Source organism: Mixophyes fleayi, chromosome 1 (assembly GCF_038048845.1).
Source record: "Mixophyes fleayi isolate aMixFle1 chromosome 1, aMixFle1.hap1, whole genome shotgun sequence".
Lineage (NCBI taxonomy): Eukaryota > Metazoa > Chordata > Amphibia > Anura > Limnodynastidae > Mixophyes > Mixophyes fleayi.
This window is the reverse complement of record NC_134402.1, coordinates 381,741,808-381,755,012: the sequence shown is the minus strand read 5'-3', so window position 1 is coordinate 381,755,012 and position 13,205 is coordinate 381,741,808. Positions and strand designations below refer to the sequence as shown.

Here is a 13,205-nt window from a genome sequence, read left to right as displayed (position 1 = left end):
TTTACACTATTATATACATATGAAACTTGCGGTCCACTGCAGAAAATTTAGCATCACTTCTCTATTATTAGTAAATATATTCAGTAGTTTGTGCGTAAACCTATGGAAAGAAAAAAACACAGGCCATTATATTCAGGAACCCTTATAATGCACTCATAAGTAATTTATGGGGGGGGGGGATTCCTTGGTGCCTACCTTTACCCACACTTGAATCTATGCATAAAGAGAAAAAAAGAGTGAAACATTACTTCAAAGGCAAAACAGTTAACACCTTAGGAACACCGCTTTATCCCTTTCAACTGTTTGCTTTCTTTAACCTATTATACTGCTTTATGGAGGTCAAAAATGAATTATGAGAGTGAGCAGACAATGAGCCATCTTTATTGGAAAATCAGGGCCTTTAGCGGGGAGAAAAGGAATGTGCTTCCAGACACAATTAGGGATATGGTCCTGTTAATGAGCCGCTCAACCTCTATCTCATTTAAATAATTTAGCGCTGCAAAATAAATATGTATTTGCATGTTGGGAAATACAAAAATCTATTGTTTAGAGAGACTCTATACAGATTTTGCCTGTGGTCGGGATCGGTGGCAGCATCTTATAGGTGCTGCATGTTCATTTTATTAGTGAGAACAGGGGGAAGGGGGCTGGTTCAATGGAGTTTTCTCAACTGAACTTCCCCAGACCAAAAGGTGCAAACCCAGCTTACACACCACCTGTCAATATATAGTGTTATCGTCAGAGGGCAGCAGGCTTTAGCTGCACCATAGGAGGTGCTGTCTTGGACCAGATACAAAGCTGCAGGTTGGCTACACAGTGATGCTGTTCTAGGTTATATTTTGCAAATATATATATTTTTTTCTTTAAATTCCCACAAAGTTTCAGTGACTAATAAAACAAGTTTCATGAGGTGCTGTCATTTTTGAACTTTTGCCTACAGACATCATATTTGATCTTTAGTATTTTTATAAAGTCTTTGGGGATGAATAGAGTAAATTAGGTTTTGAAATGTTGGAATGGATCTTTTCTCATGAAATAAAAGCAAAGCTTTCCCACCCCATTTACAACACACTATTGCTGCAAGAGGAAATTGGATATTGGATAACAGTAGAAATATCTTATTAATAGTGGTGCCAGGCAAGGTTCCAAAGTCAGCTACATTGCAGTGGAATATAAATTTTACCCTCAACAACAATCCAAAAATGGATACTGCGCACATAAAGTGCACTGTGCCACCCAATGCAGTATAGAGCAGCCGGGTAATTAAAAGGAGAGATTTTTATGGTTTGCAGATCCATAGCAAGCTTTACTAGCCATAAAAATGTAAAAAGCTCATTTACATTATTTAACGCTAACAATAGCTTAATACTATAGCAAGTTATTTTAATGAAAATTTAATTGTCTGCTAATTTTTTATACGGCAAATGGCACACAGATTGCTAAAAAATAAAAGAACATAAAAACACAGAATGTCCCATTCCAAAGCACCAAGAGGTGTGAGTCACAACAGGAAAATAACCCAACGCATTTTCAAACACACTTAATACTCTAAGAAGAGATATACTTCTATTGTACAGCACTTTATACCCCTCTGTTAAGCAATGCAGGCATATCCATCCAATCAAATTACTTCTGAACAATTCACAAAAAAAGTTTTAAGAGGCAGGGAGCAGACGGAAAACACTGCATGTTTTATTAAAAACGCTGGACAACTCACTTATTATTTCCCACCTACTGCAACCTCATCCTCACTGGCTTTCCCTTCAAGAATCCATCCTAAATGCTGCTGCTAGACTAATCTTTCTCTCTCGTCAATTTTTATCCGCTGCACCTCTCTGTAAATCCCTTCACTTGCTCCCTATTCCCTCCAGAATTCAGTTCAAGCGGTTTACCCTTTCACAATTCTGACCTCGTCACAAGATATATCCCAGCTCGACCACTCCACTCCGCCTCTTCCTCTCTTATATGATCCTCTCACTCCGCTTCCAAACTCTGGAATTCCTTTTCTCGTCCTATCAGATACTCCTCAACCTACAATCATTCAAGCGCTTACTCCAAATTCAAACTTCTTTATGCTTGCCTACCCTATTCCTTGTCACTCAATCTACTTCCTTTGTCAACTAAAGTCCCATTTGTTTTTATCTCCTCTCATTACACCCTCCCTCTAGAATGTAAGCTCTCACTGACTTCTCAGGGTCCTCTCCCACCTAGGTATCATAGCGGTCCACTCTCTATTTTCATAGTATGTCATGCCTTATGCTAAAATATATTTGTGTGCAATGCTATTTGCTTACTCAAACGATTCCCTCCCGTGTCTGCGCAAAGCTCATTCTTGCATTTCTATCTCATGTTGCCAATACTGTATGCAGTTGCGTCCATCAACTTATTTTTATGCTTAATTATACCCATATAGGTGTTGTTAGGCCTACTGTATTTATGTATGTCATATGTAGAATTATGTTCAGTGCTACAAGATCTGTAGTGCCCTATAAATAAAAACATTGATGAGGATGAGTTAATGTGCTAATTTAATGAATATTGGTTCAGTCCACAAAATGGTCTTTAACCTACAATCGACAGCACTCACACCACCTACATACACTTATTTATTCTACAGGGTAATGCTCTTTCAGTATTAAACATTATAATGACCACATATCCGTCAAATTATAAAAATGTCACCCAAATCCTTTACTTTATAACCCAATATGGCACATATGCCAGAAAACACATCAGCAGTTTCTATCCATTCCCAGAAAACCACGCTATCTTGAAATCCATTACAATCTGTGTAATGGGGGTCACTCTGGAGATTGCTGGATGGTAGGATATATATTAATACTGAAAGGAAGAAGGGGGGAAAATAAATTACAGCACTAAACACTCTTTTTGCCTTCTTAACTTCAATCTGTTCTTTGTTAATTAGACTTATGACACTTATAATTTAAAAGCTGCAATCCTCTGGCAGCCACAGATGAATTTTTACTTAAGTTCCCAAAATGAAAAAACACTTTCTCAACTTGAAGTTCATTATAATTTAAATATGCTCTAATAGTTGGAAATGTACACTGCAGATTACTACCATCATTTAAACAATTCAGAAGCTATGCACAACATGTGAAATTTCAATTACATTTTTTTTTTTTAAAACCAACACAGAAATATAGGACATAGCGTCAATGAAGGAACAGTGTTCTATTATATAGTTTAGTAAGTTATAGCCGCTTTAACAAAAAGATTAAAATACAAGCTAACCCGTGCATGATACTCATGCATTCTAGTCCAATCAAGCTACTTAAGGTCTTAAAAAGGTTCTTGTCATGCATTTGGGCCTAGCCCAGGCCTCCTCAGGGGAAGAGCGTTACTTCCCAATGCAAGTGCCCTTTTTAATGTGTGTTCATGAGGTAAAATTACCTCGCGAAAATGAGTTTGAGCCCTCAACTCGTAAATTTAGCCTTTACTACCCCTCCCACGGGAGGAAGGGGGGGATGATGGAAGTTAACTGACTTCACTATTATAATTTTTTTGTCAAATAATGTCAGTATACCAAATTTCAGGTCAATTGGATGAGCCCTTTCTGAGAAAATAGTTTTTTCCACACACAGACTAACACACGCCGCTAGGCTTATATATATATTAGATGTAATGCCTTTTGGAAAATGTTAAAGTGGAAAAAATTAAAAATCATCTATTGTAACCTCAAATCCTTTTTGATCATTTATTCTTTGAGCATGTTTAAATTGCTCTACTCTATTAACCTCTACCACCTCTGATGGGAGGCTATTGTACTGTTTAGGCCAATTGGTTGCATTTTATTATGCCTTTCTGCCTCCATGGAATTTTGTGTCCACGTAATATTTATCCCATACGATGTCTCTCCTTTCCTTTTCAGGACTTCAGTGCGTACTTATCAACTTTTCACTCTTCATCTCCAGGAGATCCTGGGGGGCAGGGGAGGTGAGAGACAGAAGTGGGCAGGGCGCGGCTAATTGTGTCAAACGAAAAAAGTACAAAAAGGCGCAAATAGTAAGATAAACACGGTCTCGTCTCATAATCAAAGAAAATGATAAAAAAACATGTACAATGTCCACCATAGAGTCACTTTCTTCTGTAAATAAAGTGTAAAGTCCTTCAATAATTATTTTCCATCAAAAGGTTCCTTATAGTTCTTATAATGCCTCTCTCGGCAATAGTGTTACAGAGTTTAAATATGAAAAGTGGAAAAAAACACTGGGTTAGTGAATGGATCCCCAATCACAGATTCTAAACTCCCAGGGATACCACTAGATATATTGTGTTCATTATAATCTCGTAATAACACCACCACACGTGTAGGGAGAGATCTTAATGGAATTACATGCAAGCTATTGCTAAACTTACATATATATTAGTAAGCGCTTCAGTTTCTCAAAGAGGACTCCTTTCCCATATTTGACCCTCACGGTATTCCGTTAACTGATCGGATTGGAAGTGAAAGCCAGCATAACAAAATAATGTCCCAGGCGTGAACTGCTGGGCAGTCAAAGTGACTGGACTTTGTATTAGATTTATATTTATATTTAAACCCTGTTACACTACTGCCGGGAGACATCATAAGAACGATAAGGAACCTTTTGATGGAAAAGAATTATTGTAGGACTTTACACTTTATTTACAGAAGAAAGTGACTATGGTGGACATTGTACATGTTTTTTATCATTTTCTTTGATTATGAGAGGAGAACGTGTTTATCTTACTCTTTGCGCCTTTTTGTACTTTTTTGGTTTTCTATATTGTTGAATTGTAGTGGAATTCATATGTGTACTTAGGCTGACAGATAGTAGGGAGCGCTAATTTGGGATAACCTCTCTTTTTTTTGCGGCTAATTGTGTACCTTTGGGGGACATACATATATACAAGATTCCATGGTGATGAGAAAGTGCATTAACATGTAATCATTTGGTCCATATATTACAATAAGTATTTTGTTTTAGTACTTATTTAAAAAGAGGAAATACACCAAAAACTGAACACTTAGGGCTAGAGTTACTAAAGGGTAGTTTGATGACACTGCGGATTAACTAAAGGCCAAACTGCGAATAAAATGGCTGAAAACTACAACAAACCACCACTTAACAAATTACCATCTCAATTTTAGCATGTTCAAAATATAAAAATACAAACAACCAGATTTACTAAGTTGCCAGGAAACCCGCCAGAAAAAAAAAAAAAAGAAGAAGTGGTGGTGGTTGGGAGCATACAATAATTTTAGCCCCATAAGTCAATTATAAATTTTAAAATTTTGCCCCTTTAAAACAATGATTGCCCCATAATTTATTGGTCTAATGATACCATATTCTGACTAGAAAGATAGCTCAACTATTTTGTTTCAGTTATCCAGCCAACCAGGAGCAAACATTAAAAAAAAAAAAAAAATATATATAATATTTGTATTTTTTTTTTCTGGTGGTTTTGATGGCGGTTTAGCCGTTTTCAATCTGCCATACAGCCAGGCATTTAACATCCCAGCCTCAAATCGCACTATAGCATAGAGGCGATTTGGAGTACTAAACCACCGGCGTTGGGTGAAGCTTTAATACAGCCACCCAACACAACTTTTAGTTAATCTACCCTTGAATCTTTCCATTCACCTTCTACACTTAATTTGAGGTGGGATCTGGTAGGCCATACTAGAAGCTCTGCACACTAGTCACACGCATAAAGGACACGTTTTTTAAATAACATTTTCATTTTGTATCTAGATTGGTGATACAAATTTATTCATACAATAAAACTTGCATGTGAATAGCTGAAAACATTAAATAACACATTTAGATACAAAATGTCTGTTTTTCTACAGTGCTCCTTGCCTGGGAAAAAAAGGAAAATTCATTTTTAACCCATGCACTGCTTTTCACATCCTACCTATGGATTCAACAAACTCCATCACATTGTTCATTTGTACCATATTTGTCACCTTACAGTGTTCTGATAAAAGTCACACGTCAGTTAAGTACACTTTACTGGTACAATAACCTGGAAAGACTTACAGTGTTGGCGAGCTCCAGGTAGCTTCCTCCCACATTGCTGGTAAGACAGGAACCTTGAGAAAGTAGTCTTTGAAGAGCTGCTTGAGTGGTAGCTTTACCCCCCAACTCCAAAAATTTATGCATGACCGAATGGTTCTGTGGGTCTGGACTTTGTAGGTCTCGTGCTCCAGAATCATATTCCCAACTCTCCCTAGCTCCAGATAAGGCACCTATACAGACAGTCAACAAAAATAATGGTCACTTAACTTTCGGTGGTGTAATCTACACACCTATATAAAGAAATGGTTTACATTCTTTTACAATGTTACCTTATTAGCCAGTACATGGCATCCTTCTGCCATCTAAGAGGAGAATTATTATTTCAGCAGAATATGTAATAAATTAATAAAGTGAGCAAAGACGGTTTATATTCAATCTACCTTTGCCTAACCTTCCTTGAAGGTTTAAACTCCTCTGCAATCAGCAACATTTTTTGAGTGTATATTTAAATAAAAAATAGGTGTGTAACTTTTTCTAGACACGGAACCCACCTAAACTGTGGTCACTACCAGTCGGCCAGGAGGTTATTCTGTCACGCAGTTTTTTGTTCTTGCACGAGTCATCGGACAAATCTACTTCCTCCTTCCGGATCTCACGCACAAGCTGCATACGACATTTGGTAAAATCTTGAAGCGAGATCTTCCCATTCTCATCTGCCCCAAGCTGATGCATGATTTCAGCCACCGACTCCTCCATGTTCAGCTGGCGGCACACCATTAATAAATCATTCCTAGAAAACAAATTAAATAGGTGTATTATCAACTGTGCCCAAAGGACTGTTGACCCCTTAGGGCTTCCACACACACAGACTGTTTATATCCAGGGGTCGTACAATTCTGTCACTCTCACAGGGAAAGGGGCAATGCAGCCAGACCATAGACATTTCACACAGTACCTCTCTCATTAAATCCCTCTTGTAAAAAGTAAACACATGTAAATGACCTAAAACATCCTAAAAACATTGGAGGACGGCAGAATTTTTAAACGCAAGATACTTCATTCTCTGATATTTCTATAAATGTTCACTTTCTGCAGGAGGATTTTTTTCATTGTACAGTGCTGTGGGTTAATGGTACTTATTACCTTGCCACATGAACCTCACTCAATAATACTATAATAATGAAAAATAATTACTCACTCTGCTGCTAACCAACAAAGTAAAAATAAATAAATAAAATTGAAACTTGCCTCTAAAATAAAAGAAGTCTTTGTTGCAAACATTTGTGCAAACCATCCACCACTTTCACTAATAGGATGGCCTTAACTTCAATGGGAGTATCAAACTGGGGTCCCATATAGATCAGTTATACATTATTACATTTAAATCTAAACTAACAGGGCATACCACAGCTCTCCTGAGAGGAGGAGGCCTAGACACACCAAGAGGCAACTGCGGATCACATACGCCTCCCCACAGAGTGCACCAAAAGAAATTGAGCAACTTGTCTTTTTTTCCTTTTTGTATAAGAACATGGTGTCAACAGCATGTATGTACCAGCTATTTCTAAAGGCACAATCGCCCTCCATCAAGGAATCTCCTCTCGCTAGATCCAAAATTCTACACCCACCTTCCTTCAAAACCCATCCCTCAGTTTTTACTCTCCCATTACGAAGGATGAGTTCTTTACACTGCTCTCTCCTTTTCTCTGGCCCCATTAAATAACACTTCCCCACATCTGTCTCGCCTCTTCAACTGTCCCTCTCCACTGATACTTTCCCTTCTGTCTTCACACAAGCGCTAATGTATCTTATCATCGGGATTTTAAGGCTTGACCAAACTTCAGTTCATATGGGTTTCCCCCATTTTCCATAAAAAGAAAAAAAAAAAAATATTAGGTGAGCCCTTGCTATGCCTTCTTTTCACCACAACATACATTTGGCTAGAATGTAATTTTGCACCCAATCTATTAGTGACCAGCACCCTTTGACCAACACTGGGACATACTAGCAAGCAGCAGTGGTAGTCACGTTTAGGCTGTCATGATGCCATCAACGAATATATCTACAAAATAAATCCGATTTCCACAATGCCTACAGACCCTATTTATAGACTTACCATAAAAATGACAATGTACATGGCCGACATGCTTCTGCTATATACTGATTGATGTAAATCACGTCACCGTCCATTTACGTTACTTACGAGACCTACACTGATATTTCGGGATTTAAAGCAGCAATGCCAGGATGACTTTATTTACCTAATTTAAAGGTTAGGGTTAGTGTTAGGGGTAGGATTAGAAGTAGGGGTAGGGTTAAAATTACAAACACCATCAACACTTTTATATTACACACGGGGCTGACATTGCCACTTTAAATCCTGAAATATCACCGTAGGTCTCATAAGTGACGTAAATAGACAGTGCCGAGATTTACATTAATTGGTATATAACAGAGGGAGGTTGGCCATGTACATTGTCATTTTTATGACAAGTCTGCTTTTTATTTCTATAAGCATTGTGGAAATAGTATTTATTTTGTAGATATATTCGTTGACGGCATAATATGACAGCCGTAAAATCGTACCCAACCCGCAAGCAGCACCCAGAGACACAAGACCTTTAAAACGTAACTTTTGTCACCACGCCATCCAGACAAGAGGGCTAGAGAAAGCAGTAGAAATGTAGAGTGAAGAAGTCAGCGTAATGAGTGGCAGGACTCCTAGGTGGACCTCCTGTGTGCTGGAGATCACAGAGAGGCACACTGCATTCCAAATAAGTAGCCCTCTTGGAGACTACTGCAGCGTTATTTTCTAAAACGGTTGTTGCCAAAAATCTTCTGGTGGCAGCATGCAGCCACTCTACCGAGAAAAGAGACATTAAAAAAAAACAAAAAAAAAACCACAATTAAAAAGAAATACTATACCATTAAAATCAAAATAGGTCTGTTACAAAAAAAAAAAAATTTTTTTTTTACGTTAAATACATAAACCAGGACGTTCTTAAATTGTGACAAAGGGAATAGTTTGCTATAGGTCTCAAAAGAGAGGAATTAGTTATTCAACTGACAGTCTGCAGGGAGAGGTTGCAAACAGGGTTACATACATGTATAACAGTGCACCTAGGTTAAAGGTATACAGGTGTAGTACGTGCGACAAAACCATAGTAGAGAGTCTGATTTAACTTGCATGGTGGAGATGCTTTGGATAGGTTTTCTTTTACAGCTAACTTAGAGAGCAGGTCTCTTCAGGTTCTCGGTTTGATCCATCTCATTGTAGACACACTAAGGACCAGGTGGAAATGTCACCTGTCAATCAAGCTTAGGGGAGTGGTCTAAAGTATTTAAAACTGTATTGTGCACTTGTGCAGTGTGACTGATGCCAGACAGTGGCCAGTGTCCAGACAGAAGGACTAGGATTAGTCAGTGTTAGGTTTCCTAGTGTCATCCTGCGGAAATGTATGCTGCTTTGTTGTGATGGGTTATTAAAAGGACAGTTTAAAAAGTAAGAAGTTGTTCGTGTGTGCATCACCAGAAGAGTTCACGAGTCACAGTAATGTAATGTATTTTTTTTATATTTTCTCTTTCTTGCATACAAATGTTCTTTGCCATCTAGTGGTACGCATACGTGTCGTTTTTAATAAAAGATGGTGCTATGACTCATCACTCTCAGTCGGTTGTTTACACCTACCCTGTAGTTGGTGCAATTTATACAGCTTAAAAAAAAAACAAAAAACACATACACAGCAAAAAAAAAATAATAATTTTTTGACTTGAACTAGCTGCATCGGCACACCTTTAATGTACAATGCCTATGTTCGTCCACCCCCATTCACCCCTTCAAGTCGCAGGCAGTGGTTAAGAGTCATTTGCGTTCAGACATGAATTGTATTTAATTACATTCATTGGTGTAAGGTCATTTTCTGAGCATGTGCAGAGCTATTTCTCACAAGATACGACATGCAAAGGAACTTCTGTCCAAACATGAATCAGGCCCTCTATGCTCAAGGCAAAAAAGGGACAATACTGCATTGGGCAGATGACAGCAACTGACTGACTGCACAGTGAATAGAGAATAGAATGTTCAAAGGTCATTAGTAACAGACGTAGTCTTATGTGAGGGGAAATGAGATATATAATATACAATTTCATATGTACTATCAAAAGTATCACAAATCACCAATTTTATTCCCACCGAGTTCAGTAAACAAAGGTTAATGTTTACATTTTTTTCCTCACTGGAGCAATTTTGTAAATGTCGTCATTAGTCTGAACAAATTATGCAAAATTTGATATTTGCGCCATCTGAGCAACATGCACTTATGTGAAAGGGGAGATCCAAATAGAGATTACCCAAATATGCTACAAGCTCCGTGTACTGTATAAAGGTCGTCCACAGTATGGTAAAAGTGACTGCTCGTACAAGTGTGGCTATATGTCTATAAATATTAAATACACACAAATATATCTATATGTTATAAAATGGTTTTTTTTTTCTAAAAAGGAAGGACAGACAATTAAACCCAACTGAGCGGTCAGTTCACATGTACTCCTACAGGCTATTGCCTATCTGATTGGTTTCTCTAGACAGGCATGCTAAAATTATTAAATTGAGAAAAAGACTTAAAGTTAAAACTTTAACTGAATTTAAAAAAATAAAAAAATGATACCTTTAAAGAATGTTTTCTTACACTAAGCTGTAAATTAATATGCTGGCAAAACAATTTCTTTTGCATTTGCAGTTATTCCCAAAAGGCTATATCAAAGCTTCAATACCCAAACCTAAATCTAAAAGAGAAAAGAAGGTAGTGGATAAAAGCCTGATCGCATGATGATATGAGTCTGTGCACAAAGAGAAAAGTTTAAGCAAGGGATCCTAAACTTTTTGATTGGAATCCAAATTATTGGTTGCCACACCATTTACAAACATGTACCAAAAAAAGATGATTGCAATCTGTGATGAAACAGGGTGCTACCAGACTGAGAATTTTGTATTCATCACCCTTTTCTCACAGTTTAATGTACTTTTTAATCCTTGGCCCACTCTAAGTATATACACAAGAGCATCGGTGTATTATTTCATGTTATTAGGTACATTTTGCCCTTGCCATTACCTGCAATAATATATTGTAGTATAAATATAAAGAATATTGCCATACTGTGTGAAAATATCAGAACAGCAGCAGTCATTTTGCTTGTGTTAGATAATGTTATTACCATTTGTCTCAAATGTTTATTGTATGAGGTGCAGCTGAGATTTGGTTTGTAATCAGAACAATGTCTGAGTTAACTAGTTGGCAGACCATGGTACTTAGCTTGGTCAACAGGTAATCTGAGAGGTAATGATGTTAGAACTTCTAAATGATATGCAATGTGCCTCCACAGTAATATATTGGTTGAAATAGCATGGGGAAATGTATCAATATAAATGTAATTGTATCAAAAGGTATCACAGACTTATATTGTGTAACACTGCTGATATAATGTGTCAAAAGTCTTATTGTTCCATGTAAGCGTGCAGTGTCATTCCTTGATGTACTATTGTAACCCCATGTGTATCCAGCCAAAACAGCTAATTGAGTCAAGCCATTCTATTGTATAATCAAGATAACAGGGACAGTATGTCTAGCAGCTAAAGTGTTGACTGGAAGACCCCTTCTGTAAAGGGGAGGTTTGAGACATTTAACCCTAGTTCCTGTGTATACAGAAAATAATATAGGGAGAGGAGAATGCCAGGGGAGCCATTCTAGTTTGGAGGATCCTGGTGCACAAGACATTAGCGAAAAGGACTCTGGGCCAGGCATTGTGGTGCCGCTGGAGGAAACCCTACCAGGACAGGGGCGATGTGAGCCAGTATCCCAGGCTGGGGGACACCCTAACTGTTTTGCTAATAGGTAGTGGTCAGTGCTGGATTAAGGCTTTGGGGGGCCCGGGGCACTTAAGACAGGGGGGCCCCTAAGATCTAAAATTAAGGCAGTGGTTCCCAAACTTTTGCATTTTGCGGCACCATTAGAGTCTCCATAATTTTTTCAAGTCACCCCTCCAAAATAATTACTGAGCAGTCCCGTTTTATAAGTAGTTGGGTCAAAATAGCGTAATTAGGTCAGGATAGAAATACTTATTTAGTTGTATGCAAAAATAATACACATAAATCCAAGGGAATTTTTTTTTAGATATTTCTTTCAATTATATTTCTGGCAAAGAATAATTTACAGCTAACTCACTCTGTGCCCCTGCATCATCTGCATCCACACACTCTGTGCCCCTCTGCATCCACACACTCTGTGCCCCTCTGCATCCACACACTCTGTGCCCCTCAACATCCTCACTCTGCCCCCTCCTTCATTCTTTTGCCCCTCCATTGCTGTTTCCTATCACCATTCCCCTCCATTTCTTTACTTACCATACTTGACCTTCTTTCTTCTATTTCTTCTGTTTTTTCTTCTTTCTTCTTACCAATTCTCCTCTCTCCTGCCGCTGCTCACTGAATGTCGGGCATCATATATATATATATTAATATTAGTACAGGTACTTGTAAATTGTACACGCACCTTTGTATAAAACGCATGTAAAATAACGCCATTGGGTATAAGGCTATTAGCATTGACACATCCTGCATTACATCACCTACAGCCCGCAGTATGACACTTACAGCTCTTCCAGAGGGCTCGCCAAGGTTGTCTGCATAAGACAAATCATTGCTTACACAAACTAAAATACTGTACATTAAAACAATCATCAAAAGCCCACATTAAAATGGGTATTGACACCACACATTAAAACTAGCAATGATACCGCACATTAAAAATACCATTGATAACGTACTCTAAAACGAACATTTATACCGCAAGTTAAAACTAGCAATGACACCGCACTTTAAAAATACAATGTATAGTGCACATTAAAACTAGCAATGATACTGCACATTTAAACTAACTTTGATAACGTAACACCAATTTTGAATATCTATCTATCTATATATATATATCTATATATATATATCTATATATATATCTATATATATATATATATATATATATATATATATATATATATATATATATATATATATGTGTGTAGCTATATATATATATATATATATATATATATATATATATATATATATATATATATATATATATATATATATATATATATATTCATGCAGGACCCTCTATTTTATTAATCATTACTAAAGTA

General features: G+C 37.3%; 1 protein-coding gene across 1 annotated transcript in view; it reads right to left on the bottom strand.

The window, feature by feature from the left end:
- Nucleotides 1-13,205, bottom strand: part of MCC (MCC regulator of Wnt signaling pathway) — a 256,345-nt gene that overhangs the window by 216,020 nt on the left and 27,120 nt on the right. Inside the window, exons 2-3 of the mRNA XM_075179709.1 lie at nucleotides 6,560-6,798; nucleotides 6,030-6,238 (exon numbers count right to left, since the gene is read on the bottom strand). Of these exons, the coding sequence (XP_075035810.1) occupies nucleotides 6,030-6,238; nucleotides 6,560-6,798 (448 nt within the window). The remainder of the gene's footprint in view (nucleotides 1-6,029; nucleotides 6,239-6,559; nucleotides 6,799-13,205) is intronic.